General features: G+C 40.8%; 6 protein-coding genes across 13 annotated transcripts; 2 read left to right on the forward strand and 4 right to left on the reverse strand.

The window, feature by feature from the left end:
• Window positions 1–105: 105 nt before the first annotated feature.
• LOC124207817 (protein cueball-like) lies at window positions 106–3,902 on the reverse strand. 2 transcript variants are annotated; one of them, XM_046605445.1, is made up of 7 exons: window positions 3,600–3,902; window positions 2,587–2,811; window positions 2,318–2,519; window positions 1,984–2,254; window positions 1,554–1,918; window positions 1,182–1,497; window positions 106–655 (listed from the first exon to the last, which is right to left on the reverse strand). In XM_046605445.1, the coding sequence occupies exons 1-7, from the start codon at window positions 3,841–3,843 to the stop codon at window positions 644–646; spliced, it is 1,635 nt and encodes a 544-aa protein (XP_046461401.1). In that variant the 5' UTR covers window positions 3,844–3,902; the 3' UTR covers window positions 106–643. The 2 variants fall into 2 exon arrangements, with proteins under 2 accessions (XP_046461401.1, XP_046461399.1); XM_046605443.1 differs by having other exon boundaries at window positions 106–1,083.
• A 52-nt stretch (window positions 3,903–3,954) lies between these two features.
• Window positions 3,955–5,976, forward strand: LOC124207818 (cleavage stimulation factor subunit 1-like). The gene is made up of 9 exons (XM_046605446.1): window positions 3,955–4,159; window positions 4,241–4,368; window positions 4,438–4,643; window positions 4,701–4,928; window positions 4,996–5,156; window positions 5,214–5,364; window positions 5,446–5,539; window positions 5,605–5,736; window positions 5,800–5,976. Exons 1-9 carry the CDS (start codon window positions 4,077–4,079, stop codon window positions 5,907–5,909), a joined length of 1,293 nt encoding a protein of 430 aa, XP_046461402.1. The 5' UTR covers window positions 3,955–4,076; the 3' UTR covers window positions 5,910–5,976.
• LOC124207820 (isopentenyl-diphosphate Delta-isomerase 1-like) lies at window positions 5,962–8,143 on the reverse strand. Of its 2 annotated transcripts, none has more exons than XM_046605448.1 (3): window positions 7,956–8,143; window positions 6,556–6,794; window positions 5,962–6,499 (listed from the first exon to the last, which is right to left on the reverse strand). In XM_046605448.1, exons 1-3 carry the CDS (start codon window positions 8,126–8,128, stop codon window positions 6,045–6,047), a joined length of 867 nt encoding a protein of 288 aa, XP_046461404.1. In that variant the 5' UTR covers window positions 8,129–8,143; the 3' UTR covers window positions 5,962–6,044. The 2 variants fall into 2 exon arrangements, with proteins under 2 accessions (XP_046461404.1, XP_046461405.1); XM_046605449.1 differs by lacking the exon at window positions 7,956–8,143 and adding an exon at window positions 6,956–7,060.
• A 303-nt stretch (window positions 8,144–8,446) lies between these two features.
• Window positions 8,447–10,226, reverse strand: LOC124207819 (WD repeat-containing protein 82-like). Its single transcript, XM_046605447.1, has 8 exons — window positions 9,926–10,226; window positions 9,764–9,861; window positions 9,635–9,701; window positions 9,352–9,568; window positions 9,133–9,288; window positions 8,951–9,070; window positions 8,795–8,887; window positions 8,447–8,722 (listed from the first exon to the last, which is right to left on the reverse strand). Exons 1-8 carry the CDS (start codon window positions 10,102–10,104, stop codon window positions 8,690–8,692), a joined length of 963 nt encoding a protein of 320 aa, XP_046461403.1. The 5' UTR covers window positions 10,105–10,226; the 3' UTR covers window positions 8,447–8,689.
• A 154-nt stretch (window positions 10,227–10,380) lies between these two features.
• LOC124207814 (histone-arginine methyltransferase CARMER-like) lies at window positions 10,381–13,802 on the forward strand. 6 transcript variants are annotated; one of them, XM_046605441.1, is made up of 12 exons: window positions 10,381–10,698; window positions 10,824–10,949; window positions 11,010–11,212; window positions 11,276–11,392; window positions 11,455–11,629; window positions 11,686–11,776; window positions 11,843–12,015; window positions 12,091–12,313; window positions 12,376–12,563; window positions 12,652–12,756; window positions 13,010–13,095; window positions 13,174–13,802. In XM_046605441.1, exons 1-12 carry the CDS (start codon window positions 10,563–10,565, stop codon window positions 13,309–13,311), a joined length of 1,761 nt encoding a protein of 586 aa, XP_046461397.1. In that variant the 5' UTR covers window positions 10,381–10,562; the 3' UTR covers window positions 13,312–13,802. The 6 variants fall into 6 exon arrangements, with proteins under 6 accessions (XP_046461397.1, XP_046461394.1, XP_046461398.1 ...); XM_046605438.1 differs by having other exon boundaries at window positions 10,415–10,698; window positions 12,652–12,786; XM_046605442.1 differs by having other exon boundaries at window positions 10,444–10,698; window positions 12,376–12,551.
• On the reverse strand, window positions 13,787–23,747 carry LOC124207812. Its single transcript, XM_046605435.1, has 16 exons — window positions 23,288–23,747; window positions 21,527–21,869; window positions 20,048–20,454; window positions 19,338–19,424; window positions 18,875–19,102; window positions 18,292–18,398; window positions 16,489–17,034; window positions 16,225–16,419; window positions 16,059–16,148; window positions 15,755–15,968; window positions 15,456–15,604; window positions 15,276–15,362; window positions 14,745–15,202; window positions 14,557–14,668; window positions 14,337–14,471; window positions 13,787–14,269 (listed from the first exon to the last, which is right to left on the reverse strand). The coding sequence occupies exons 2-16, from the start codon at window positions 21,814–21,816 to the stop codon at window positions 14,126–14,128; spliced, it is 3,249 nt and encodes a 1,082-aa protein (XP_046461391.1). The 5' UTR covers window positions 21,817–21,869; window positions 23,288–23,747; the 3' UTR covers window positions 13,787–14,125.
• Window positions 23,748–24,235: the final 488 nt, after the last annotated feature.

Raw genomic sequence — 24,235 nt, forward strand, 5'->3', positions numbered from 1 at the left:
CCTGTTTCTCGTTAACATAAACGGTACAATATTATCCAATATCACAAAATTTCCAGATCAAATCACCTAGAATTTAAAGAAAGCAGGCAAAACCCAATAAAAAAATTCCCTTCTTCATATATTTTTTTAAAATAGGAAAAAGAAGAAGATGTTGAACACAATAAACAACCCAGTCACTTTGAAATCCTTGGTGGAGGATGGTAGTATATAGGTAGACTTAAAAGGGACTGGAATTGGTACCTATCACGACTTTCCTAGAGAATCCACAGACAAAATTGAAGAAATAAGACAATAAATGGGGGCATTCGGGCACCAACAAAAAAAAAAGACTACAAATAATAAAACGAAAAAGTGCGAATCTTCGCTATAGCATACCAATCAGAATAACAGGAGTAAAGCAATAAAGGCCAAAAATTCACTACCCACTTCTTACGGGTGAGTGCCGCCTTTGTTGCTCCACTCGGTTATTATCATTATCACTTCGTTAGTAAGATATTATTATTGCACTTTCTTTCAATTTGGTTTTGAACCTGTTAGTAGAGTGCAGGTTTGATACGTAACTTGACTGGATGATGTTGCTGGATTTGATGAGCAGTTGGTTTGGTGGCTGTGCGTAAATTGGGAGTGGGGATTTCTCGTGCAACTACGCCTTCGTCTTGAATGATTCGAGGAAAAAAAAATGAATAAAAAAAATAAATAAAGGCATTTAGAGGGATCACGAGTTGCAATGGGGCCAGCTATACAGACACCATAAGGCGAAGTGGAGCCATAAGAACTCAAAACAAACAAAAAAACTGGAAAATAAAAATTACCAGAGCTCATGGCTCCACTCGTTAAGAGATACTATGTTGATGAGATGGTCGTATTTTTAAGTACATTCTTCCCTGTCTTTCGCGTTAATCTACAATTAAGCTTTCATCACATGAGAATAATAATGCTTCCGGTAAAAGCATTATTGGTTCAAAGGGCAAGGGGGTTTACAATGATCGAATCCCATTTTTATCAAAATTGGCAATTAAGTAAATTGACTTTGTCGCTCCATTGGCCCGGAAGTGACGCACCAGATGGCGGTTCAGTGCACGGCTAACAAAGAATGAAACGAAAAAATTCAACATAAACTCTTTCACAAAATAAGTGAAAAAGTTGGAAAACAAAAGTATTCAAATCACCAAATACCGTACCGTTTCACAGATATTCATATTGCAGCAATCTTCGATGTTGATGACACGCTCAGCTGCTGGTCGGTAGTTCTTCCCCTTGATGACTCGCCTCTTGAAACGCGATCGTCCAGAGCTTAATCGCCATACGCGGAAACTCAGAATAATAACAGCGATTATTAGAATGACGCACATGACAGATGTGCTCATCAATGCTATGAAGATTTCGCTGTTCTCAGCCTCAGTAGCTGTTGAGAAAGATGACCTCCCGCAACTATTTCGAGACGTATCAACAGTGTCTGTTATTTCACAGCGGTCACCACTATAGTTCTCTGCACAACTGTACAAGACTTTCGTTAATTATTGCCAACGCATAATTAATTTTTTAAAAATTACCTGCAACTAATTTCGTTGTTGACAAAAAAGCAATGTCCCTCATTAAAGCAATAGCCGATACACAATCCGGAGTCCGTTTCGGAAACTGGGGTAACATGGAACTCTTGAGGCGTATTATTTGATTCAGACGAAGAATCCATTGCCGGTGTTGATCGGTGTTCCGAATGATGAATTAGCTCTGTTGTAGCTGCTGAATGTTGGATATCGATCGAACAATGAACTGGTTGGCGCTGGAGTATGATGACAGCCATGGGTTTATATTGGAAACGACGTAGAGAAACCGGTCCATCGATAGATCCTTCTTTGGGCAGGGACCAGAGAGACTTCTGGTCCCAGTCTGTCCAGTATATGTCATGTTCTCCAACCTTGTCAATTTAAGAAGGAAAATAAAGAAATCTTATGTCAAACGCGAGTAAGAAAAAATAAATACCGTAAGACCGAAAATAAATTGCCCCCGCATTTCATGGCCCTTGCCTTCGTACAAGAGCTCTCTGTCCGATCCGTCAACTTTGCTTCTTTCAATTTGAAAAGTTCCATGACGAAGGTTGTTGGCCCAGTAAATCATTTGCTGACTAACATCCAATCCCAATCCGTGAGGCATAAAAAGTCCTTTATGTACGATAACCTCGCGGTGACTACCATTGAGATAGGATCGTTCAATGGTAGGTCTATCTATATTCCAATTGGTCCAGTACAGCATTCTGAAACAGAATAGAATAATTTAAAAATGTTACATAACTACAAACATTTGATTAACAAAATACCTTGTACAAGGATCAGATATCAGTCCTCTTGGTTTATCTCCTCGGAGCAGATGGACTAGTTCAATCGTGTTGTTTTCGTAGACATGAAGGTCTTCACGTTCAACTACGAATCGGCGAATCGACTGTTTGGTACCGTCAGTCCATAACAGTGTTTTCTCCAGATTATCATAGGTCAAAGCTTCAACCGACTCGTTGGTTCCTCCTACTCATCACGTTCACAAACATTAGCATGTATGGACAGATATCAAATCGCAAAATAAAAATATTACTTTCCACGACATCATGGACAGAGCCTTGAGCCTTGATCCCATCGAATGTGACGCTAAACACGTGCCCTCGTCGATTACGCTTGTCTGAGAAGAAGAGTTTTTGTGAAGATGGATCGTAAGCCAGGGCGACCAGTACGGAAGCATTGTAGTTCTCCAATTTGAGTGGATTGCTTTGAGATCCATTGGTCAGGATTTCAATTTGATCGCCGACAGCAACAATTAAATCTGGAAATGGAAATAAGTGGTTAAGAGACCATTCCGGAACGAGTTATCCGACTCTTGTCTTGCGATCGATGGACTGGCAATCCGATATGCTCTTATAAAGTCTACGTGCTACAAGTTCTAGATGGGAGCGATACCAAAGTCACAGCTACAGAATGAGTCTACGTGACCGAATCGATGAAATGATAACGGATGTTTTAGGTTTCTTGCCGACATTTTGCGAAAAACAGAACACGTTATTAAACTCAAGAATCGGTTTAAATCCGACCGATATCAAAAAGGTAAACTAGTGGTTGTTTTGTTTTGTCTTGAATCCTAATGTTTCCACGTCGGAAATTCGTGGAACTAGTTAATATCTTCTACGCACGAAATTTTGCATTTTACTATTATTAACTTCCTGCAAATAGCAAGGTCGACTAATGACGTGCTCAAGGAGAAAATAGCAAAATATTGACAAACATGAATGCAGACAAAATAAGTTTCAAGGACCAACTACCGGCAGACGATATTTAGTCAATATCAGAAGTAACACGTTTCCTAAGGTATTCCCCGGATATCACGTGAGAATTGCATTTTTATTACAAGAGAAAGCTCGCTGGTTTGTTTTTATGATGTTGTCAATGGATTTTTATTTTCTTTTAAAGCCTGTGTGAGAGCAGAATTTTTTGTGTAGTCAGCTGTAGCAATAGTCATATTTCGATACCAGTGTCGTCTGCTACTACGGACTACGTGACTTGGCTCGGCATTTCCCATTTAATAATCGTATGGTAGGCAAAAATGTGTATATTTACCGTCGTAGGATTTGGTTGCGGCAGCAAGTGCGAAGAAAATCCACACTAATAAGGATCGTGAATTCATATCTCGATCCGTAGGCACAGAAGACAAATTTATAAAATACTCATTGATAAAAAGAAACGATCTTAGTTGAACAAATGATGAGTAATATTCTTTGTCTTCACCGGCCACCGAGACACCATGTACCGGGAAACCTGCCAAACCAACTAAATGTAGTCCGGCCGAAATTCTTGAGATCATGCGCGATGCAACCTTATTCCCTGATCTACTTTGTACTGCCGTGTCTCGTGGCTGGTGCAACACTAAACACTCTGGCGGCTAACAATGCAACTTCCGGCAATGCGCCATCTCGTTTGTTATCTTGAAATCGTATCCTACTTGTCGGCATTTTCTGTGTTTACACTGGTTCGAGAAAGACATAATCTTGTTCTTGTATTTTTCTCGTTCGATTTTGAATATTTAATTCACACAAAATGAAAGACTCCGAAATTTTGGAAGCGATGGAATCTAAAAATGCGATAAAGTTTAAAGAACAAATTTATCGACTCATTATCAGGTAGTGTAACATAGTTAAGTTTGTACTCGAGTCATCGTACGCGTGGTTATATTGTCTTGACGTGTTTTTCCCTTTATGTAGCCAATTATTTTATGATGGTTTCCAATCACTGGCTGTCAGTCTATCATCAGCAGTTCAAGCACATCCAACATGCCCCCCATCCGATCGACTCAATCATATTGTCTCGCTAGGACTTCAGCATGAACACAGTAACTCGATATTCAATGATAGGAAATACAATTTTATAACCATGTTTAATCTTTGGTAATATTTTTCAGCATTGAAGAAACCATTAAATAAAGTGGAGATGCTTTTGGGTCCAGGACTGGATTTGGAATATGAAACTGATGTTCAAACCTCAGCTCCAGAACCAGCACTTTATGAAACTGCATATGTAACATCCCACAAAGCGCAATGTAGATCTGGGGCTTTCAGCCCTGATGGTCAGTTAGTTGCCACTGGAAGTGTTGATGCATCCATCAAGGTGACATGAGCAACACCTTTCTACAATTTCATTACCTAATAACAAGTTCAATTGTAGATCCTTGATGTTGATCGAATGTTGGCTAAATCATCCCCAGATGGAGAAATGGCAACTGATCAGCAAGGCCATCCTGTTATCAGAACTTTATATGACCACGTAGAAGAAGTGACCTGTCTGGAATTCCATCCTCGTGACGCCATTCTCGCATCTGGATCTCGCGATTGCACTGTTAAATTATTTGACTTCAGTAAAGCAGCGGCAAAGAAAGCTTTCAAAACACTATCAGTAACAAAAAAGCTTTTCTCGTGGCCCTTACAGTTCCTATTGAATTTTTATATGATTTGTTTAATAGGATTCAGATCAAATTCGTTGCATGGCTTTCCATCCTACCGGAGACTATTTGGTTGTTGGTACAAATCAGCCCGTTGTACGTCTGTATGACACCAACACCGCTCAATGCTACGTCTGTTCATTTCCGTCTCAGTATCACACCAACGCTATTACCTCACTTAAGTATTTATTAATTGGAAGAAAGCATTTGTTAAACAAATTATAATGTGTTTATCGTAGGTATTCTTTTGATGGCAAACTTTATGTATCCGGTTCTCGAGATGGTTCCATAAAACTCTGGGACGGAGTGTCTAACAAGTGTGTCGGTACCATTAGCCAAGCCCACGACGGTGCGGAAGTTGGATCTGTTACATTTTCTCGCAGTGGCAAAGTATTTACACTGTCGTTTCTTACCCATATTTATAACTGGTTTTAACTGTATGTCAATGTTTTTTTTTCTCTAATTAATCAGTATGTTCTTTCATCTGGCACGGATTCATCTGTTAAACTTTGGGAGCTCTCTTCACTACGCTGCATTATAGCCTACACTGGAGCTGGCACAATGGGTAAGATAATTATTACAAGTATGAGGCTTATATTCAATAATCAAACGTAATTATGGTTTATGAAGGCAAACAAGAGCACCGTGCTCAAGCTCTATTTAACCATTCGGAAGATTTTGTCATGTTCCCCGACGAGGCAACAACATCCTTGTGTTGTTGGGATGCTCGGACAGCTCAACGCAAACAGTTGTTGTCGCTTGGTAAGGAGGAAAAAATTCAATGGATAAAATAATTCATTTAATATCTTGTTGATATTTTTTTAGGTCACAATGGTGCGGTCCGTTACATTATCCATGCGCCTAGTACGGCGGCTTTTCTCACCTGCTCAGACGATTACCGCGCCAGGTTTTGGTACCGTCGCAACCCACATTAGATTAAGCTGTCAAATTGTACATGAATAATTGAATAAATGAGAAAAGCTACACTTTCATCTGAATAAATAATTTTGTTTCTTGTTTGGATTGAAACCGTATAGTTTCTACAAATGACGTCATTAACGTCAGTGCATTTAGAGGCTATGTATAACGGGGTCATACTCTATTCTTTCGAGATTATCTAATTGGTTCCACCATACTTTAAGATGGCTGTTGAGAATAAGTTTGAACCACGGTGTAAAGGGGATGTTATTCTTTTCGAGGTAGCCTTGAAATTCTTGAAAGCCGGATAGGGAGACGAAAACAACGCGGCTCACTTCGTTCGGGTTGGGTTTTACGGGAACGTCTTTCCTCAAAAACAGGATATAATCCACTTCATGTTCACCCCATTTGGCATCAGAAGGTGCACCATAAATGATTCTGGTGAGAATTTTAAAATCAGACAGCTCAATACTATCTGGACTGATGCCCAGTTCAATTTCAAGCCTTCTTCTAGCAGCTCTTCTGATCCCTACATGGTGAGCTTCTTCAGCTTCATCAGGTGTTGTATTATGTAACGGATGACTGCAACAGGAATTTGTATAATAACCTATTACAAATAACACATTTACTAGACTATAGTTACTTTGCTGTAGTCATACAAACCAGGAAAAGTAATTTTGTGATTGGATCTCTGTTGCATCAGTAGCTCATTTTTGGTATTAAAGAGAAAAACACTGAAGGCCCGATGAAGAGGTGGGAGTTGACCATCTGGACCAAGTAAATGAGCTGCTTCCTTTGATAAATTCCCAACTGCTCTATCATTAGTGTCGACGGAAATGCATTGCTCCTGAAGTAGGAGAGCTTGAGTAGGATCCATAGCTAGATGTTGGTTCATTCTGACACTAGAAAATGATGACAGTTCGTTTAACATAGACCAATTTGAAGCACGATTCAGAATAGAAGAAATCTTTCTGAGGACTTTCCCTGCCATTCGTTAAAATATCAACAGAAACGAATACCAAAGTGGCTAATAGAAAAAAAATACTGGGAAATGAGAACTAACAGAAAATCAAACTATCCCACGTGAGCGTAATGGTGAGACTGACTAACTGAGACGTCTGCTCTACAGTAATCAACTAATCAGAATCGGGATCACGGATTCACGATGTAGGATCTAGGATAATAGACAAGTTCGGGATGCTGAGTTGCACAACCGCAAAATTAGGATCGTGCGCCAACGAGTTTTTGTAACGTTGTGGGGATAGTAGAAAGCGGGTTTTTTATTATTTAAGCATAGAATTACTTATCTAATCTTAGAAATGTTCAGGATTATCGTTGTTTAGAACATTCTGCTTTTTATAGAGTAATTTGAAATGTATAATTCAGCTTAGTTTACCCATTAAAATTAAAGAAAGTCCAAGCCTGGGATGCTGTTTAGTCTTTTCTTGTGTTTTTTGACAGATCTGCTGACAAGTGACAAGCTCAAACACACAAGAAAAGACTAAACAGCATCCCAGGCTTGGACTTTCTTTAATTTTAATGGGTAAACTAAGCTGAATTATACATTTCAAATTACTCTATAAAAAGCAGAATGTTCTAAACAACGATAATCCTGAACATTTCTAAGATTAGATAAGTAATTCTATGCTTAAATAATAAAAAACCCGCTTTCTACTATCCCCACAACGTTACAAAAACTCGTTGGCGCACGATCCTAATTTTGCGGTTGTGCAACTCAGCATCCCGAACTTGTCTATAGTATCTCTTTTACAAAATAGTATCTCTTTTACAAAATAAACCCACTTTCCAAATTACTTTTTTTTAAAGCACAAGCTATATATTTATCTACTTTTTCGTAAACGAGTTTTCTGTATAATTTTATGAAACCTGAAAAATGACACCAGTTGGAAAGTAATAGCTACTGATCCAGTGATATGTGTCATTTAAAATTTTCGGAGAATTCCATTCGTTCTCTTTAATTAAGTCTTATGACTATAGTGGCAGAAACAATTATTTTTCAAATTAACTTTTATTAAATAACCGGAGAATTTTCAATTACTTACGAGTAGTGGCAAGGTTCGTTGTTAAATAAGTAAATTTCTCCATTTAGGCGCGACTTTATAAAGGCGCATTTCAAACAATCTAAAAAGTTTCTTTCATAACAAGAAAAATATAAAGGTTTTTTTCTAAAGATGAGAAACTTTGTCTTGATGACAGGGATAAATTTCCATACCATCTGGTGGCGTGGCAGGGTTAGCTAGGTCGTTCTTTTTTTAGAAAATTAGGACGTAACGAATGAAAGGTAAACTTTCAGAGAAATGTATGTGTGTATAAGGCACTAAGGCAGCCTAGTATTCGCTTGCTTTCTCAAATTCAAACCCCAGCAAGCGGGAACGTTGGTGACCCCATCTATAAATACATACAAAAACAACTTTGACTTACAGCACTCCTTATTTAATATCGGATATCAAGAAATATATGACACAATCGCATATGGTCTTTAATGATCCGCGTCAACCTTTGACATTTGTGCTACCTGCAGATAAAAATCGACCGGGTTCAAAAAAACATTTATTTATGCTTTATCATCAAGTTTTCATAAGAACACGGCCCAGTATCGCGATTGCCGATTGGCAAGTTCGACAGGAGCAAAAATTGAACTGCCACAGATACGAGCCAAACACAACTAAATTTCAGAATGATGGCTATGAAGAGCCCAAGGATGAGCTGGACAATGATAAACAATTAAGGATACGACTTTACATGTAACACTTTAATAAATTATGCTACTGTCGTTTTATGAATTGTCCTCCGAAGGAAGCCAAAAGGCCTAGAAAAAGCAAGCAGGAAAGGAGAAATATGCATTATTCAAAATGAAATGTTTTCAAAAATCTGTTCTTACCATGTTGTTGCATCCAGAGGCAAGCATCATATACTTGGGATTGAACTGAATACACTGCACTGGGCCGTTGTGATCAGCATTAAAAACGCATATCTGATCAGGAAATAGAAGTTCAACATTTATTGAATTTTAACATCTTTCATTTTGTTTTGCTACCTTATGACCCGATTCAGCATGCCAAACGTGAACTCGACCGTCCGTTGAACCGCTGAATACAAACTGGGAATCGGGACTGAATGACGCTTCGAGTGGAATTTTCTTATCGTTAAGATGACCCTGATAAAGTACAAAAATAAAATGAACACATGTTTTTTCTTAAATACTGAAAGGCTGCATACCGTCAATGTGTGGGTTGGGTTGCCGTGGAAAGCATCTACTAGTCGAATGATGCTACTGTTGGTCGAAAGAAGGATTGTTTTGCCATCTGGACTGAATTTTAATCCAGTCCATTCGCAAGTTTTCTCTGTATTAAGCCGGAACGAAGCAAAGGGACCCTTAAAATGAAACAAACCATGAATATAGACCAAAATAGAAAACTTTAACTAGACTATAAATACCTTGTCAAATGATCTAAGGTCATAGAGTTTCACACTCTCTGAATTAACTCCAGCAGCAAAAATGAGTCCTTCTGGATCAAATGCTGCAACAGGTCTACTTGTTAAATGCATTAGCCCCTGACAGTTTGGGGACCGAAGATCCCATAATCTCAAAGTTTTGTCCAATGAGCCAGACAGAAACATGTCATCCACAGGAGACATTGACAATGCTACTACCCTGATCAACATATAAAGATCGTTTTAGATTCCTGAAGTAATAATTATTTGGTATCACAGAACTTACTTTTTAGTGTGTCCGGGGAAATACCTAATGTATTTATTGTCATGCAATGATAAATATCTGATAGTGTCTATTGGGAAATAAAAGGTGTTTAAATGTTCATTGTGTTTAATTTGATTAAACAAGACCTACCATCAACTTTTGTTGATGCATGGATAGCCGTATTTTTGGCATGAGTGAAGTGTACCAGGTCAACACCATACTTTTTGCTGTTTACTGTCCGTTTTTGCCTGTGTGAAATTATAGAAAAATTGAAAACTATTCATTGGTATTGATAAAATTCTAATCACTTACGTTCCCTTTTCGCAGTCGTATATTACAATTTGATCATCTTCACTACTCGAAATAAGCGTATCTCCCGTAGGAGAAAAGTCTATGTTGTTGATCCGATCTGTGTTCTCCTTAAAAACTTTTGCAACCCTGAAACTTCGAACAACTGGCTCAGTCAGTTTCATCTCGCCTTTAATGTGCATTCAGTTCAATGTGATAGACAGCAAATTATTCGCAAAGGAAAAGGAAAATAAGAAACGAATCACTTTTTTGGCGGTGTCTTGTGGGTTCCTAGTTATTGTTTACAGTGGCGCTAATGCACTCAAGTGTGCGAAATGCATGTTGCAAGTTGCGCCGTTGCGCAATCTTGTTGAAGAAGTCTCGCTACGATAATGGATTATTGTAGTTAAAAAATCCATCTTAATTTATGCTAAATTTAAATCTTGTCTTAAAGTGATTAAACAAGAAAGTGGCAACTGGCAACGGAGAAAGAACGAGTCGACCGCGTGCGAAAATCTCTCTGATTTTTCCAGCTCTAGTGCAACTTGAGTAACGGTTTCATTACTGTCGTCTGTACTCGAGGGACGCGCAAAGAACTCGGCACTCGCTTTTTTTTTGCAGGCATTGCAGCTCATTTTAGTACCTATTCAATAGTGTAACAATGGCGGCTGACGCGTTCAGCGGTGTGATTGTCTCGTCCCTGTCAGACTCTGGTCAATCTAAGCCGAAATATGAAGAACCTGTCGTTTTGAAATCTTGCTACGATCCGAATGGAATCAGCATCACCGTTCAATCAGGTAGTGTTAACTATTGTCAATGATGACAGTTCGAAGCCAGACGACGGACATGTGTTCTGTTGTGGGAAATGTCAATTAGTAGAGCTCAAATTGCCATATATCTTAATACATTTTTTATGACACAGAAACCGGACGAGACCTATTTGAGTTTCCAGTCACAAGAACTTCAGAATACTCAAAAGTAGGCAAGAAAGGCTACCTGTTTGAATTTGACTATGAAACTATATTATTCACATTCAAAAATGACACAGGTCAGTTGCTTTCCTTTGTACTCCATTTCTGTTCGAATGTTAAAAGTTGTCTTTACATAGATGCATCCAATTTTCACAAGTCATTGGGCAAGTTACAGCTGGGCAAAGATTTGTCAGTATTCACAGAAAGAACAGAAGACTCTTCAGCCTCACAGTACTTTCAATTTTATGGATATTTATCTCAGCAGCAGAACATGATGCAGGACTACATACGAACAAGCACATACCAAAGAGCCATTCTATCCAACTTGGATGATTTTAGAGTAAGTCTCTTTGTTCATAACTGTTGAACTGTTTGAAACCTTATTAAGACAATTTATCTTTAGGATAAAGTAGTTCTAGATGTTGGAGCAGGATCTGGCATTCTGTCATTTTTTGCTGTCCAATCGGGAGCTTCTAAAGTGTATGCTGTTGAAGCATCTACCATGGCTCAACATGCTGAGGTAGTTCACAATTCATGCTCTCTAATTAACTGTCTAATAAATATTGCATTTTGTTTATGTAGTCTTTGGCAAAGTTCAATTCCCTTGAACAGATCCAAGTAGTGGCTGGCAAGATAGAAGAGATTGAATTACCAGAAAAAGTTGATATTATCATTTCTGAACCCATGGGCTACATGCTTTTCAATGAAAGAATGTTGGAAACGTTTCTTCACGCTAAGAAGTGGCTCAAGCCGGGCGGTAAGATTAGTCATGATTGCTTTCACTTGAATTTCAGTTACCAATTTTGTATCTAGGTAAAATGTTCCCCTCAAGAGGTGATCTGCACATAGCTCCCTTTAATGATGAAACCCTGTACATGGAACAATTTAATAAAGCCAACTTTTGGTAAAATCAATATTTTTCATGCGTTGCGAAATAATGTATATATAATCGGATAATTATCATTTCCAGGTACCAGCAAAGCTTCCACGGAGTCGACTTGAGTTGCTTGAGAGCGGCCGCTATGAAGGAATACTTTCGCCAACCCATTGTTGATACATTTGATATTCGAATTTGCACCGCCAAGTCCGTCAGGCACGTTGTAGACTTTCACACTGCGTCAGAATCCGATCTTCACCGAATGGGTATGTATTACTTTCATTGGTTTGTTGTGGTAGGTGTCAAGTTGCTGAAAGTATTTTTTTCTTCTTCGTTCTCAGATATCCCGCTCGAATTTCATGCCCTACAGTCTGGCTTAGTTCACGGGTTAGCCTTCTGGTTCGACGTGGCGTTCTTTGGCTCATCGACTTCTGTCTGGTTATCCACTGCACCCACTGAACCGTTGACTCACTGGTACCAAGTGCGCTGTTTGCTTGAAACTCCAATTTTCGTCAAGCAGGGTCAGCTGCTCACCGGAACCGTCCTACTTTTGGCCAACAAAAGGTTAGTCTCGAAACCCTCACTGTTATTTGCAAACTTGAAACTCAATTAACCCTTTCCTTTAGGCAAAGTTACGATGTTACGATTGATTTGCGAGTGGAGGGATCTGGTCTGACCAGCAGCAACACCCTCGACCTGAAAAATCCATACTTCCGTTATGCTGGACAACCGGCGCAGCCACCTCCGGGTCACAGCAGTGCATCACCTAGTGAAACCTACTGGGCCCAGCTCGACGTTCAAGGTGCGCGGCAAGGTAAGTGTGACCCGTTTTCTCGTACGTCGACACTTCAATGATGAAACACCACTTGCATCTGCTAAACGGTTTTTTATCATGTTCTCAGCTGTCACCATGGTCAACGGCATGACGGTCAACGGCCTCGGAGAAGTGTCTGCGATGAGCGACGTGACGGGCGTCAACAACTCTAATTCGTCGCTGCTGGGTCTGGGTAAGCAGCTCACCCACTACTTGATTTTAGGTACGCAACTTTTGCCACGTCTTTCCCGCTATGGATCATACCATCTCCTACAGCCCCTCCTTTTTTCTTTTCTTTGCTTTCCTCCAATTAAGGCCAGTTAAAAGTTGTTAAAAAGAGAAAGAGAGTTGGTAACTATTTGGTTTGACGTGTGGTTGCGAACGTGTCAAGTAACTTCCTCCTTTTTCTTTCTGTCTCCTTTCACTCGGATCTTCCCACTCGTCAGAAAATCAAGTCGGTGCGCGGGGAGGCAGACCTCAGGTAGCCAACACTTACCCAACGTCGCAAATTGGAGGCAACTCGTACACAACGGTACGTCATGCTAAATTTACGACCTGGACGTCCTGGACACAAAGGCAATAACTTTTATTGCTTTGAAACCCATTTTAGACGCAGCAGCTCGTATTGGGGGCCACATCCCATTACCCGTTGAGCAATAGTTTAATGATCGGCGATTACGTCACGCCCGGCAGCGTGATCTTGCCCTCCGCCGCTCATTTGGCCAACATGGATACCTTCCAGCCCTAGATAAACCGCGTTAAGAAGAATAATAACGAGTAAAACAGAAAAAAGAGAAAAAGAAACGTGACAACTCCGTTACCTGGGACAGCTCCGCTGGATGTGTCCGCAAGTACTTATCATCGTCTTTTTTTTCGCATTCCGCGTCGTTTCAAAACATTTTTCACGCGAAACCCACAAAAAACACATTCGCATCATGTTTTTTTTTTTGGTCTTATTTTGATTGGTAACTGTCGTCCCTACATTTCTCTTAATTCCTGTAGTATTTTGTTTTCCAATCATCCTTCGGTCCTTTGTTCCACACTATTTTCTCCGAGAAAGGAGAATGGGTCTTTTTCTTGGTTTTTTATTTTATACCGCCGACTTGCGACTGTCTCCACCCGTTTGTTTGCTTTCACATTCAACAAAACCACATTATCCTCTTCAGCCACTCACAAGGAAATCTGTTCATTTTCTTTGACGAATAAAATCAAAGGGTTGTGCAGCCTTTTCGAAAGCAATTTTATTTGTTTCCTCTCAATAGAAACGAAGCGGTATGTATGATACACTCTGCAGGAAATGAAGGTAGAAAATTCAGATTGTAATCGGCATTAAAAAAAAAAAATTAATTTTTTCTTTGTGGAGGAAACCGCCCACCTCTACCGAGTACGATGTTCATATTTCGATTGTATAATAATCCATCTTTAAACAAAGGGAAATTGGGCGCGGACGGGTAAAGACCAGCACGAATCGATTCTTAGCTTTTCTTAAATATATACTTAAAAATTGAAATGGGATTTTGAAAACAAAAAAACCAACAGGGCGAAACTATTTTAGAAATGTTTTAAGGCTTCCATTTACGGACACTGTCGGGGCCGTTAGTTCGCCATTCGTCTCGGCTGATTTTCGATTGCTCGTAGGTCGACGAGTTACTCAAAACACAAGCGCCCAGGTAGGCGGCGTGGTAGCGATACGGCGAAGCGTGGACCTGTGTCAATGAGTGGTTTACAATTTAAGTACAGTCCAACATACAAATGGAATGGGCCCAATATTACTTTTGGAATGAGATGCGATGGAGTGATTCGATCTATTTCAGCCTCGAGCCGTTCGGGAAAGTTGGGCAGTAGGGTGACGCCGCCGCTTAGAAAGATACTGCGCACCATTTCTTTACGAATGTCCACACTGCAATCCTGTTTCGGTTGAACAATTTAGAAATAGTTGGAAATCGTCTCTTTTAACTACGTTTTGTTTCATTTTTTTTATATTTTTATTTACTTGGATGGCCTTGTGAACGAGTTTTTGAATTCCGGGATTGTCCAAACCCCAAGCCTCGGGATGGAAAAGACCTTCGGTTACTTGGAAACGACCCAGTTCCAGTGAAATTTCACTAATCATTAACAAGAAAAGGAAGACATTGTTATCCAGAAATAGTTTACATAGCAAGAAAACGTTTCTAAACTTACTCCCAGGGAAGTTGGCCGTTGCTGAAAGGTTTCAAATCGACGGAATCCCTGACAGAGGATGGATCACTCTTTGCTTTATTCAGTTCGGCGTTGTAGGAATTAGTGTCCGGCCCGGCCACGTAAGCCAGTTTCTCCAGGACGTGACGGATCAGGTAAGATTCCACGTCGGTGAAAAGGGAGCAGCGTTGCTGGACGAGGAAATGGCGCAAGTGATCGACCAATTGCTGGCCTCCGTACGGCACCTGCGAAGCGCTCGACTCCAACATGTAACCGTCCATGATGGGCACGATGTCGATCCTCTCCCCGATGTCGACAACAATTCCCGACGTGGAATTGTACGACAACATGCTCAACACGGATTGGTGGGTCAGATTGACCGACTGAAGACCAAAATCGTCGAATAAAACGCGGACCAATTCCGCTTGAGTGGCGTGGTTCAGATGTTTCGGTACGCTCACCTGTAAAAATACATTTTAAGTGGAATCGTTAAAAAATTTGACGACTTTCAAATGGATGCGGCTAGTCATTAACCTGAATTCCGTAAGAGGATGGCTCAATGTTCAGCTGTTTGAAAGCCATGCGGATGAGACCGGCCACTCCTTCCATATCGAGCATAAACTATTAACATAAATTAGAGTTTAATTGCATCATTCGGTGTGGTGGATCTAAATTGTTTTTGTTCTAACACAAAAAAACAAAACAAAAACATACCTTGGAGATTTTGGGTGAACGCAATGGATGGGCGAGTGTGCTATTGGCCCTCACATCGGGCAGAACGGCCTGAGCACCGAAAGCCACATAGTGACCGCTCGTCTTGTCGATGGCCGCCACCGACGGGAAGAACACCTGAGGTAGAGTGGCTACTCACGAACAAGGAAAAAGGAAACAAAAAATAAAAATATTTTTTTCACTATTCCACCCGCACTCTCACCAAGTCGTGATTGATTGCGTGAACGCATTATAATTAGATTTAGCTAACAACAGCAACAACAAAAGAAAAGAAGAATTACCCTGAGTGGAGAGAATGCCAGCTCTAACGGACGATGAGCCCAAATCGAGAACGACAATGTCCTTGAATAGTTTCGGTTCCTTAGGGATGGCTTGCGGTCGGACGTAAGCGTGAAGCAGAGAGTTTCCCTTGTAGTTGACGTGAGTCAATAGCGCCTGGTACCAGCGTTCCGCTTCCGTTTTCGTACTTCCCCTGACAACCATGTAATGTCCTTTCTGTAAAAATTTGTCGACAAATTTCATTTTTTTGGAGCGAGTTATTGAGCAATCCTTTCACGAGAAAAAAGTTAACGGTCCTGTACGTACCCCGTCATCGATGCTGATCATGTTATTATCGATTTCAACTTGGCCGCCAACCAACTGGAAAATGATATTGGGCTTTTCCGATTGACTGTTCTGCGCTCGGCGGAAAAATGGAATTGTTATTTGTACGATCCTATTTTTAGAAACAAACGAATAGTCCTGAACGTACTTGATGACAATAAAGGTAACCATCTTTGGCTTGGAAGAATCTGCGCTTCCAAGCGTTCCAGAATGTCGCCTTACGGCGTCCGGATGGCAATTTATCCAGAGCGCCTTCGATAGCCACGACACTCTGCTGATCGTCTGCGTTCATTTCATCCGATGCAGGTTCTTGGATTTTATACAAATCGTCCAGCAGGGATGTCTAATAAAATCAAAAATGTCATGTTTTCCGTTTTGAAAAATGTAGCGGATAATATTCTTCCGCACTCACCGGATTCCATAGGGCGGTCGAATGACGAGGTCGGTACATGTCGTAATCCTTTTCTTTGTCGTCAGAGTCAATTGAAATGATGGGCTGGATGAGGCTGATGACCGATGAGGAATGATCCTTTTTGGGGGCTGCATTTTCCGGAATAGTGGCGGATGAATGGTGACCGCTGGTCGAGCTGCCGGAACTGCCCTGTCCTGAGCTGCTGGCCGAACTTGTGGTGCTGGTGATTTCGTCCAGGCTGCCGAGGCTGCTGCTCCGGCTGCGCTCCGCTTCCGTCGACGACGCGGAATCTTGCTGATGAAAGTTGCTGGTCGATTTCCACTTGCGGACGGATGCTGACGGATCCTTGACAGCCTCGCCCTGCTTGGCAGCATTCTTCCCAGCTTTCAATTTCACTTCACTTTGGATGAGGACATTTTTCGATTCAAACTGGTGGCGCAAAACTTTGACAGACGGCAGGAATTTCTTCATCCGGCGGATTGTGGAATTGTAATCCATGTTGTGGTCCTTGGATGACTGCACGCTCACCAACTCGCGTGCATTGGCCTACAGGTGGCAAAGAAAAATGAAATGGTGAAATACACGAACGTGAAACATTCAAAAATTCATTTGGACGGAGGAAAAACAACGGGCAACCAGACCGTGTTATTAACTCCGCTATTGCCACTGATTTACTGTTACCGCACAGTGTCATTAACATAAGTCGGGGAAAAAAAAAAATAGATTTCCCATCTTACCGAAATGTACCTGTAGAGCCGAAATTCCATGGGATTTGTTTTTATTTTTTTAAAGAAAATGGCGGAGCAATTGTCAACCGAGTTGTTGCATCTTTCGAGCAGATAATTGAACTGAGCGGTTATTACTTTGTTCGTTTTTCAGACGGGTCAACTGTAACAACAACTGGGTTGGTTTTCACTTTGAAAAGAGTGTCAGGGTGGGAGACTTAATAATCTTCGAACCGGTTAAAGTTGACGTTGAAATCGAAAGAGACAGAGAAAAAGAAAAACTAGCAAGGTAGACGAATTTTCAATTTCTCTTCATGCCGCCAACTATTTTGAATCACGAACGCCCCCATTTTTTTTACTCGACTTTGTCAATCATTCACAGAAAAAATATTTTCGCCAGTCTGTTTCACCCTAGTTAGTTCAGCTTTTACTTCTCAATGACATCTGGGATATTTTTTTCTTAACTATTGAATTGAATTGGCCTCCGTTTGTTTGGTTGTAACAAAAAAATTATTCAAATCCCTTTTCTTTCTTTCTTTCAATAATAAAGCCACCCCCCGCCGATGCGAACCAATGCTCCGAGAAATTGGTCCGACGTCACTTTTTCCACCGAGTTGTATAGTGTACAGGATATAAAAAATAAAGAAAAAAAAATAAAAATAAATGAGAACATCTGGCGCATCTTAAATAATAATGAAAACGTGTGAATCCAATTGAAAAAGAATGGGAGAGAAAAATAAAAAGAACGCGGCGAACGCGACAAGGCGAGCGTGACTCACGGCGGAGTCTCCACACACACGCGCGTACACCGGTTGGTCTATGGTAGGGGGGCTGGGGTTATTAACGTCAAATCTAATGGTGATTTGGTGTTGCAGTCTATACACGCACAAAACCAAAACCAACAAATGACAAGAGTTTGTTGACGGATAGAGGAGAGACCGAGGAGGAGGTGAATGACGGAGGATAGCGCAGAGTGTGGTGACAGATGGTGGCTGGGCGCCCTATCGTTATTTACACACTAGATCCACGCGGTAGCGGAAAGAAATTAAATTCGAAATTGTGTTTTTTCTTTTTTTACCTTTGAGGCTTTGTGACTGTTTCTCTGTCGAAGTGTCTCGCAATAAACTTCGATGCATCTGTCCTTTTGAATTCGTTCCTCCTGGGCGGCTGGATCTCCTTCTTTTACTAATTGTCACAAGAAGAAATCGTTAAAAAAATTTCAATTTAAAACAAAATAAGGAGGAGGAAGAAGAAGCAGCAGGAAGCTAATGGATTGGAGCGTCGAACATGACTGGCAAGAAACATTTCTTCGTGACGGAATCGTTTTTCAAAAAAGTAACAATTTTCTATTTTCTATTTTTTCTTTTCGGTTCATGGGAATGAAAATGGAAAACGTTCAATTCCGGGAAAGCACAAAAGTCAATAATAGAAAAAAAGAAACAAGCCAAAGAGGAAAAGAAAAAGAGGATATGCCCCAAGGCCGTCCAAGTGCCATGATTCCCATCCGGCGTTACTACAAGCACGTTATCGGCAACCAGCCGTATAGATAATACAAGGCTCGATTTTCAATAGCACAACCATGGATATTTCTTTCCTCATTTTGTATCCTCCCCCCCAAAAAAGAAAACTCTCATCGTAAAATTTTAAAAAATCATGCGTACCTGGTAAAACGCTGTTTGTCGTTAGGAGGACAACCGTTTCATCGGCGACGGGTATCGGCGGCTGTTCGCGAGGCGTCTTGCTCTTGCCGCTCGACTTGTTTCGGCTCTTCTTCTTTCTCGGCTGGATCATCATGACATTCGAGTAGCAGTTCTCTTCGGGGCAGTCGACCACCCCCAGTGCTGCTTCTCCTTCTTCGTCCTGTTCCTCCTCGGTGATAACCCCCAATCCTGTTTCGCGTTCCATCAATAAAAACAAGAAATATCCGTTAGTCCCGAAAAAAAAAAAGTTATATTACATGTCTAGTCCCAGCCATTGTGCATTTTATAATATAAAACAGTTATTATGACTAATATCTAGGGAAAAAATCCAAAGGAACTCTGCTGGCTGATTGGGAGAGCTAAAAAGATGCCGATAGGCTATAAAATGTATTAAACTCGCATGTATATTAGTTATACATAATACCTTTAGGGGAATCCAGTTCTGTACCGATGCCTTCGTCGGGCGATGATCCCGACCGCAGTTCAGTTAGTCCGTCGTCGATATCATGGTCTTTTGAGCACGAGGAATAACAAAAGAAAAACAGATTTTAGCATTTTAGAAATATGATTCAATGATGTGTCTAGTGTTGCGTGCGGTTTGAAGAAGAAATGGAAGAGGAATATGGCTCCAGGTGATTAGCTTATTCATAATCATGTTTCAACGAACTTGTGTTATTCCTAAGCGCTTGCCAGAGTGTAACAGATGCTGTTTTGATGTACAACCGAGGAAAAAAAAGGGAAGAAAAGAAGAACGAGTATATATATCTGACCGCTGAGTGTCTTGTCGCAGCCGACAGCAATAAAGAAATATTTTCTTCTTTGAAGAAGAAGCAGTTCAGTTCAACGAACCGAAAAGTATATTACTGGCCAACGACCCGCCTCTTTTTTCTTCTTCTTCTTTTCGCTCTCAACCGCTTACTGCACCACTAACCGGGCAGAAACTTCTTCCAGTTTCCATCTGAATTTATTTTTTTTTCCCGCCTTACGTCAGCCAAAACATCAACTCGTTGGTTTAAAAATCGTAAATGTTGATCCAATTTGTTGTTTATAGATTTTTTTTTCTTTCTTTTTTCCTGATTCCATTTTTAAAAACTAAACTAGACCAGTTTTTTTAAATGTTAAATGATGTCCTACCGGGTGATTGATCGCCGTCCAGCGAATCGGCGTCGTAATGGTGAAGGTGCTTGCGGCTGGCGTTGAGCAACAGACGTGCAGAGAGCGGAATCAAGCCTTTGGGGTAGTCGTAATCACTGTCCAGAGGCGGCAGATTGTTGTTGTTGTTGACGTGATTGAGGTTGTTGCCTCCAGCGGCGTTGGCGGCGCTGCTGCCGCCGTTGATTCGCGGCTGATCGTAGATATTGGTGGCGGAACGCGGAATGTCATACGTGCGGATGTTGAGGTATGTGTGATCCTCATCTTCCTCGTCGGCTTCATGCTGATTGCGCCCGTCGTGATCGTCGAACGTCAAATTCTGATAATGCGACTGGACCACCAGGGAGGCCGCCTTCTTGCTCTTGCTCTTGCGAACGGGCTTGTCGTAACTGTAAAAAAAAAGATAACATTTAAAATCAAATCAAATTATTTTTCTTGGTTTTGTGTTTGTTTCTTTTTCACATGGCAATGACATTTGGAAGTTTCAAATTTCTTGACCGAAAAGAAAACAATAAACCACCACAAAAGTATATCGTCATCTGATATTTAATTGGATCGTTCCGACCAAATGAATTGATGATAGCTGGAATAGGTATCAAGGCTCATCGAGAACCACAATCGACGGAATAAAGCATCAGACCTTGAAATGTGGTTTCACTTTCACTCTGGGAGAAGTAAAAATGAACTCAACTAGAGGATAACACAATAGCGTGGCATTTGAGATTGCAGCAGGTGAAAAACCCAACAAGTTTTTGTTTTGATTATTTCCCTGATTTTCAAACCAACATCTCATCAAACAGCTGTTGCAATAACTACTCTAGAAAATTAGTTTGGAATAGAAAGTAGCAATGCAAATTTAGTTTTGAAACAACTTGACAAAACGAAATCAAATAAATTGGTGAGCGTAGTTGTGAGGTATCTAAAGAAAATGTTGCATACATATTAGACATCTCAAAGTTTTACTCTTGTACTTTAGTCCTGCCTTTGACAAGAAAGAAAGCTATGTCTGTCAGTTCTTTTGAAGTAGAGAGAAAAAACTGTCAAAATGCAAACTCAAGTTTACGTAATTAATGCAAACTTATCTGAAATAGTAAAATAACAGTTGTAAAGAGCACACGATAATTTCTTCTAAATTATATCTATAATAACGATTACTTACTTCTAATAAGCTCTTTATTTTTCTCAATCAGCAGCACTCATGACTGACTAAAGAAAAGGAAAAACGTTTCACGTGTCGATCGCTAAATTGTAGTCTGCAATCTGTGACTGCGGTTTTACATTTTGCCAGATTGCAAAAATGAGTCTGACTCAAAAACATTTAATTTAATCATCGAGTTTTTTAACGAATTCGCCATAAAAACTAGACAAAACTAAATAAACCGAATGAAACCGAATAATATAATAAAACTAGATATGGTCAGAACGAAATGTGTAACGCTAATAGAAAGTTAATTTACGCACATGTCATCCATGTTTTGGTAAACTGCCCGGCTATCGGGCGACAGGACCACATTCTGGTAGGTGTTATCGCCAACGGGTTCTCCGCGGGGCTTGACGACGTCATAGAGATGATCTTCTTCATTGACAACTTGAAGCGATTCGGCGATATTCCGCGGTTGGTCGTAGAGGTAAGCCTCCGGCTGCTGTTTATCAGCGGAGGCGCTGGATGAGGATGATCGACGACTTTTGCTTCCGGCGGGCCTCTTTTTCCTGCTCTTGGGCGGACCGCTGGATTCCGTGCTGACCACCATTTTCGTGATTCGCTTCTGCTCCTCTCGTCGTATAAAAATCTAATGCCAATAATCTGGACGGAATGAAAAACCAAAAAACCAAAAATAACGCACTCCGTCCCTCATCGGGAGAAAAATTCACGAAAAACTTTTACACACACACATAGACATAAACCAACGGTAAACCCGAGAGCGAGTGGAATGATCTGTCTGCTGCGGGATAATTTTCCGGATGAGCGCCCGCGGAAATAACCACGGTCTCTCTCTCCTTCTCTACAGGAGCTATAAGGGCACCTCGTACATTTCTTTTTATTTCTGTTTCATTTTCTTCTTACGTACGTACCATCCCCCCGCCTCCGAAACGAAAAAGAAACACTGCGGTTCGAGTTCCGTTAGATTTTTGCGCTGCTGCGCTTCTGCCATTCCACGCGCATCTTTTTATTTTATTTCCTTTCATCTCTCACTGGAGTTCAGCCGAACGAAATGAAACGACATAAAAAAAAATGGATGAAAATCTAAAAGGAAGGAGGAAAACGGTCGTAAAGATTGGCCCCCCGAACGCATTAAACCTCGGCTTTTGTGTGGTAAATGTGCGAAAAATCTGCAGTTGGCTTCCAGCAGCTCACGCGTACGCACTATTACCCGCTGCTGCTGTGTGGCCGGCAGCAGTATACTAGAAGCTCTATACTGTAGTTCCCACAGCCGCCTCCCAGCTTTTCATTATTGGCAGGAAACGTTGTAAAATGCAAATTGTTTCCGCCCTTCCATCGGGATTTATTGCACCTTTGCAACAAACAAAATCGCACCGTAAATCTTGTTTGTTTGTTTTTTAAAATGTAGAAAATAACGTTTGCTAAATCACGCGGGATATTTGAATTACGTTAATGAATTCATTCAGTGACTTTGTAAAAGGGGGAAATTAGGACAGCTGCGGCGTGGCTGGAATGAATACGATATCAATTTTCGTTTAAAAATGTCAATGTCATTTCGGGAAAAAAAGAAAGTTATTACGTCATTCCACATATAACTGTTAATTTCAATTCATTTGCAATGCTACATCAATTCATATTTCGACGACCAAATTTCAGTGGAACTGATTCCAACCGGAAACAGCTTTCAGACGGAACGGCATCAGTCAGCTAGTCAAGAGTCATAATTATATCTGCGACTTGCACCGGGGGTTAGACATTATTCTTCTACCTGTCTTGTTTCTTTTTTCTCACCCTATACAGCTGGATTGTCTAAAAATGTATGGACACCGATGTCTCTTTTCTGCCATTCCCCGTTTTTCCCCAGCAACCGCACCTGGAAACATCACATTTGCCTGCTATACCCCCGCGACTGAAATAATGGAAGACTTCCGGTTGTTTCCACCCTCTAACCACTCTCTTTGTCTCTCTGACAGTTGCCTCTCTTACCCGTTTCCTCGACATCCCCTACACAGTACATTCGAATCAACTTTTAAAATTAATATGATTAAAAAATGATTTACCTGTTTTCGGATTAATTTCGTCCAATTCTTCCTTTCTCCTTATCAAAGGCAATTTTGTCGATCAGAAATTCACTTGGGATATTTTTCAGCTGAGAAAACACAATTGGCACATACGATCCTCGTCGATTGAGTTTTTTTGATTCGTTATAATCAAATGATATTTTTAAAAAAAGGATGTGCGCTCGCTTAAAGTTCCAGGTGCGTCGTGTCGGGCTCGAAGCCGGAGGTGAACTGAGCGTGGAACCGCTTTGAACACAACACGGTGAAGCGCAGCAGCAGCTGAGCTTGGAATTTTGTTGTCCTTTTTTCTTCATCGTGTGTTGTTTCTCGCTGGAGTGGGTGGGCCCCAACTGTGGCAGGTGCAAGTCACGTGACTTTTTTTTTCGGGAGAACCAACAGCCGAGAGCAGCCCAGGTATAGGTAGAATCCTACATGATGATGATAGCAGCAGCTATACTATCTGGAAAAAAATAAAAAATAAACGTCAGCTGTTGGCTGCTGGCTCTCTGCCCGCGTCTTAAATATTCTTTTCTCTCTGCAGCCATTGTTCTCGTCGTTTGTCTTGTATACATCTTTTGAGGGGGAAAAAAATGACGTCCAACCAACCTGCATGCTAGTAGTACTCATCTTCTGAGTGGATTTGACTGGTTTAAGGATAGACGAACACGCACGGACAATCACATCAAAATCGGGAAAAAAAAAGAAGCCCCTTTTTATTTCGCTCAGGTTGACTGGCCTCCTCCCCACTTCAGACTCACACACAGTCCCACACAGTACACACAACGCTTGTGTAATAAATATATTGTTGTTGCTGTTGTTGTCATTGTTGTTGCCGGGGATGTTTCATTGTTCGTGTCGCTTCCAAATCACATCACTCGGGGGGCTGAAATGTTATAAGAATCCCGGCTGGATTTTAGTTGTTGTTCCGCTATAATTGACTGTGATGGT

The sequence above is a fragment of the Daphnia pulex genome, chromosome 11 (assembly GCF_021134715.1).
Source record: "Daphnia pulex isolate KAP4 chromosome 11, ASM2113471v1".
Taxonomy (NCBI): Eukaryota; Metazoa; Arthropoda; class Branchiopoda; order Diplostraca; family Daphniidae; genus Daphnia; species Daphnia pulex.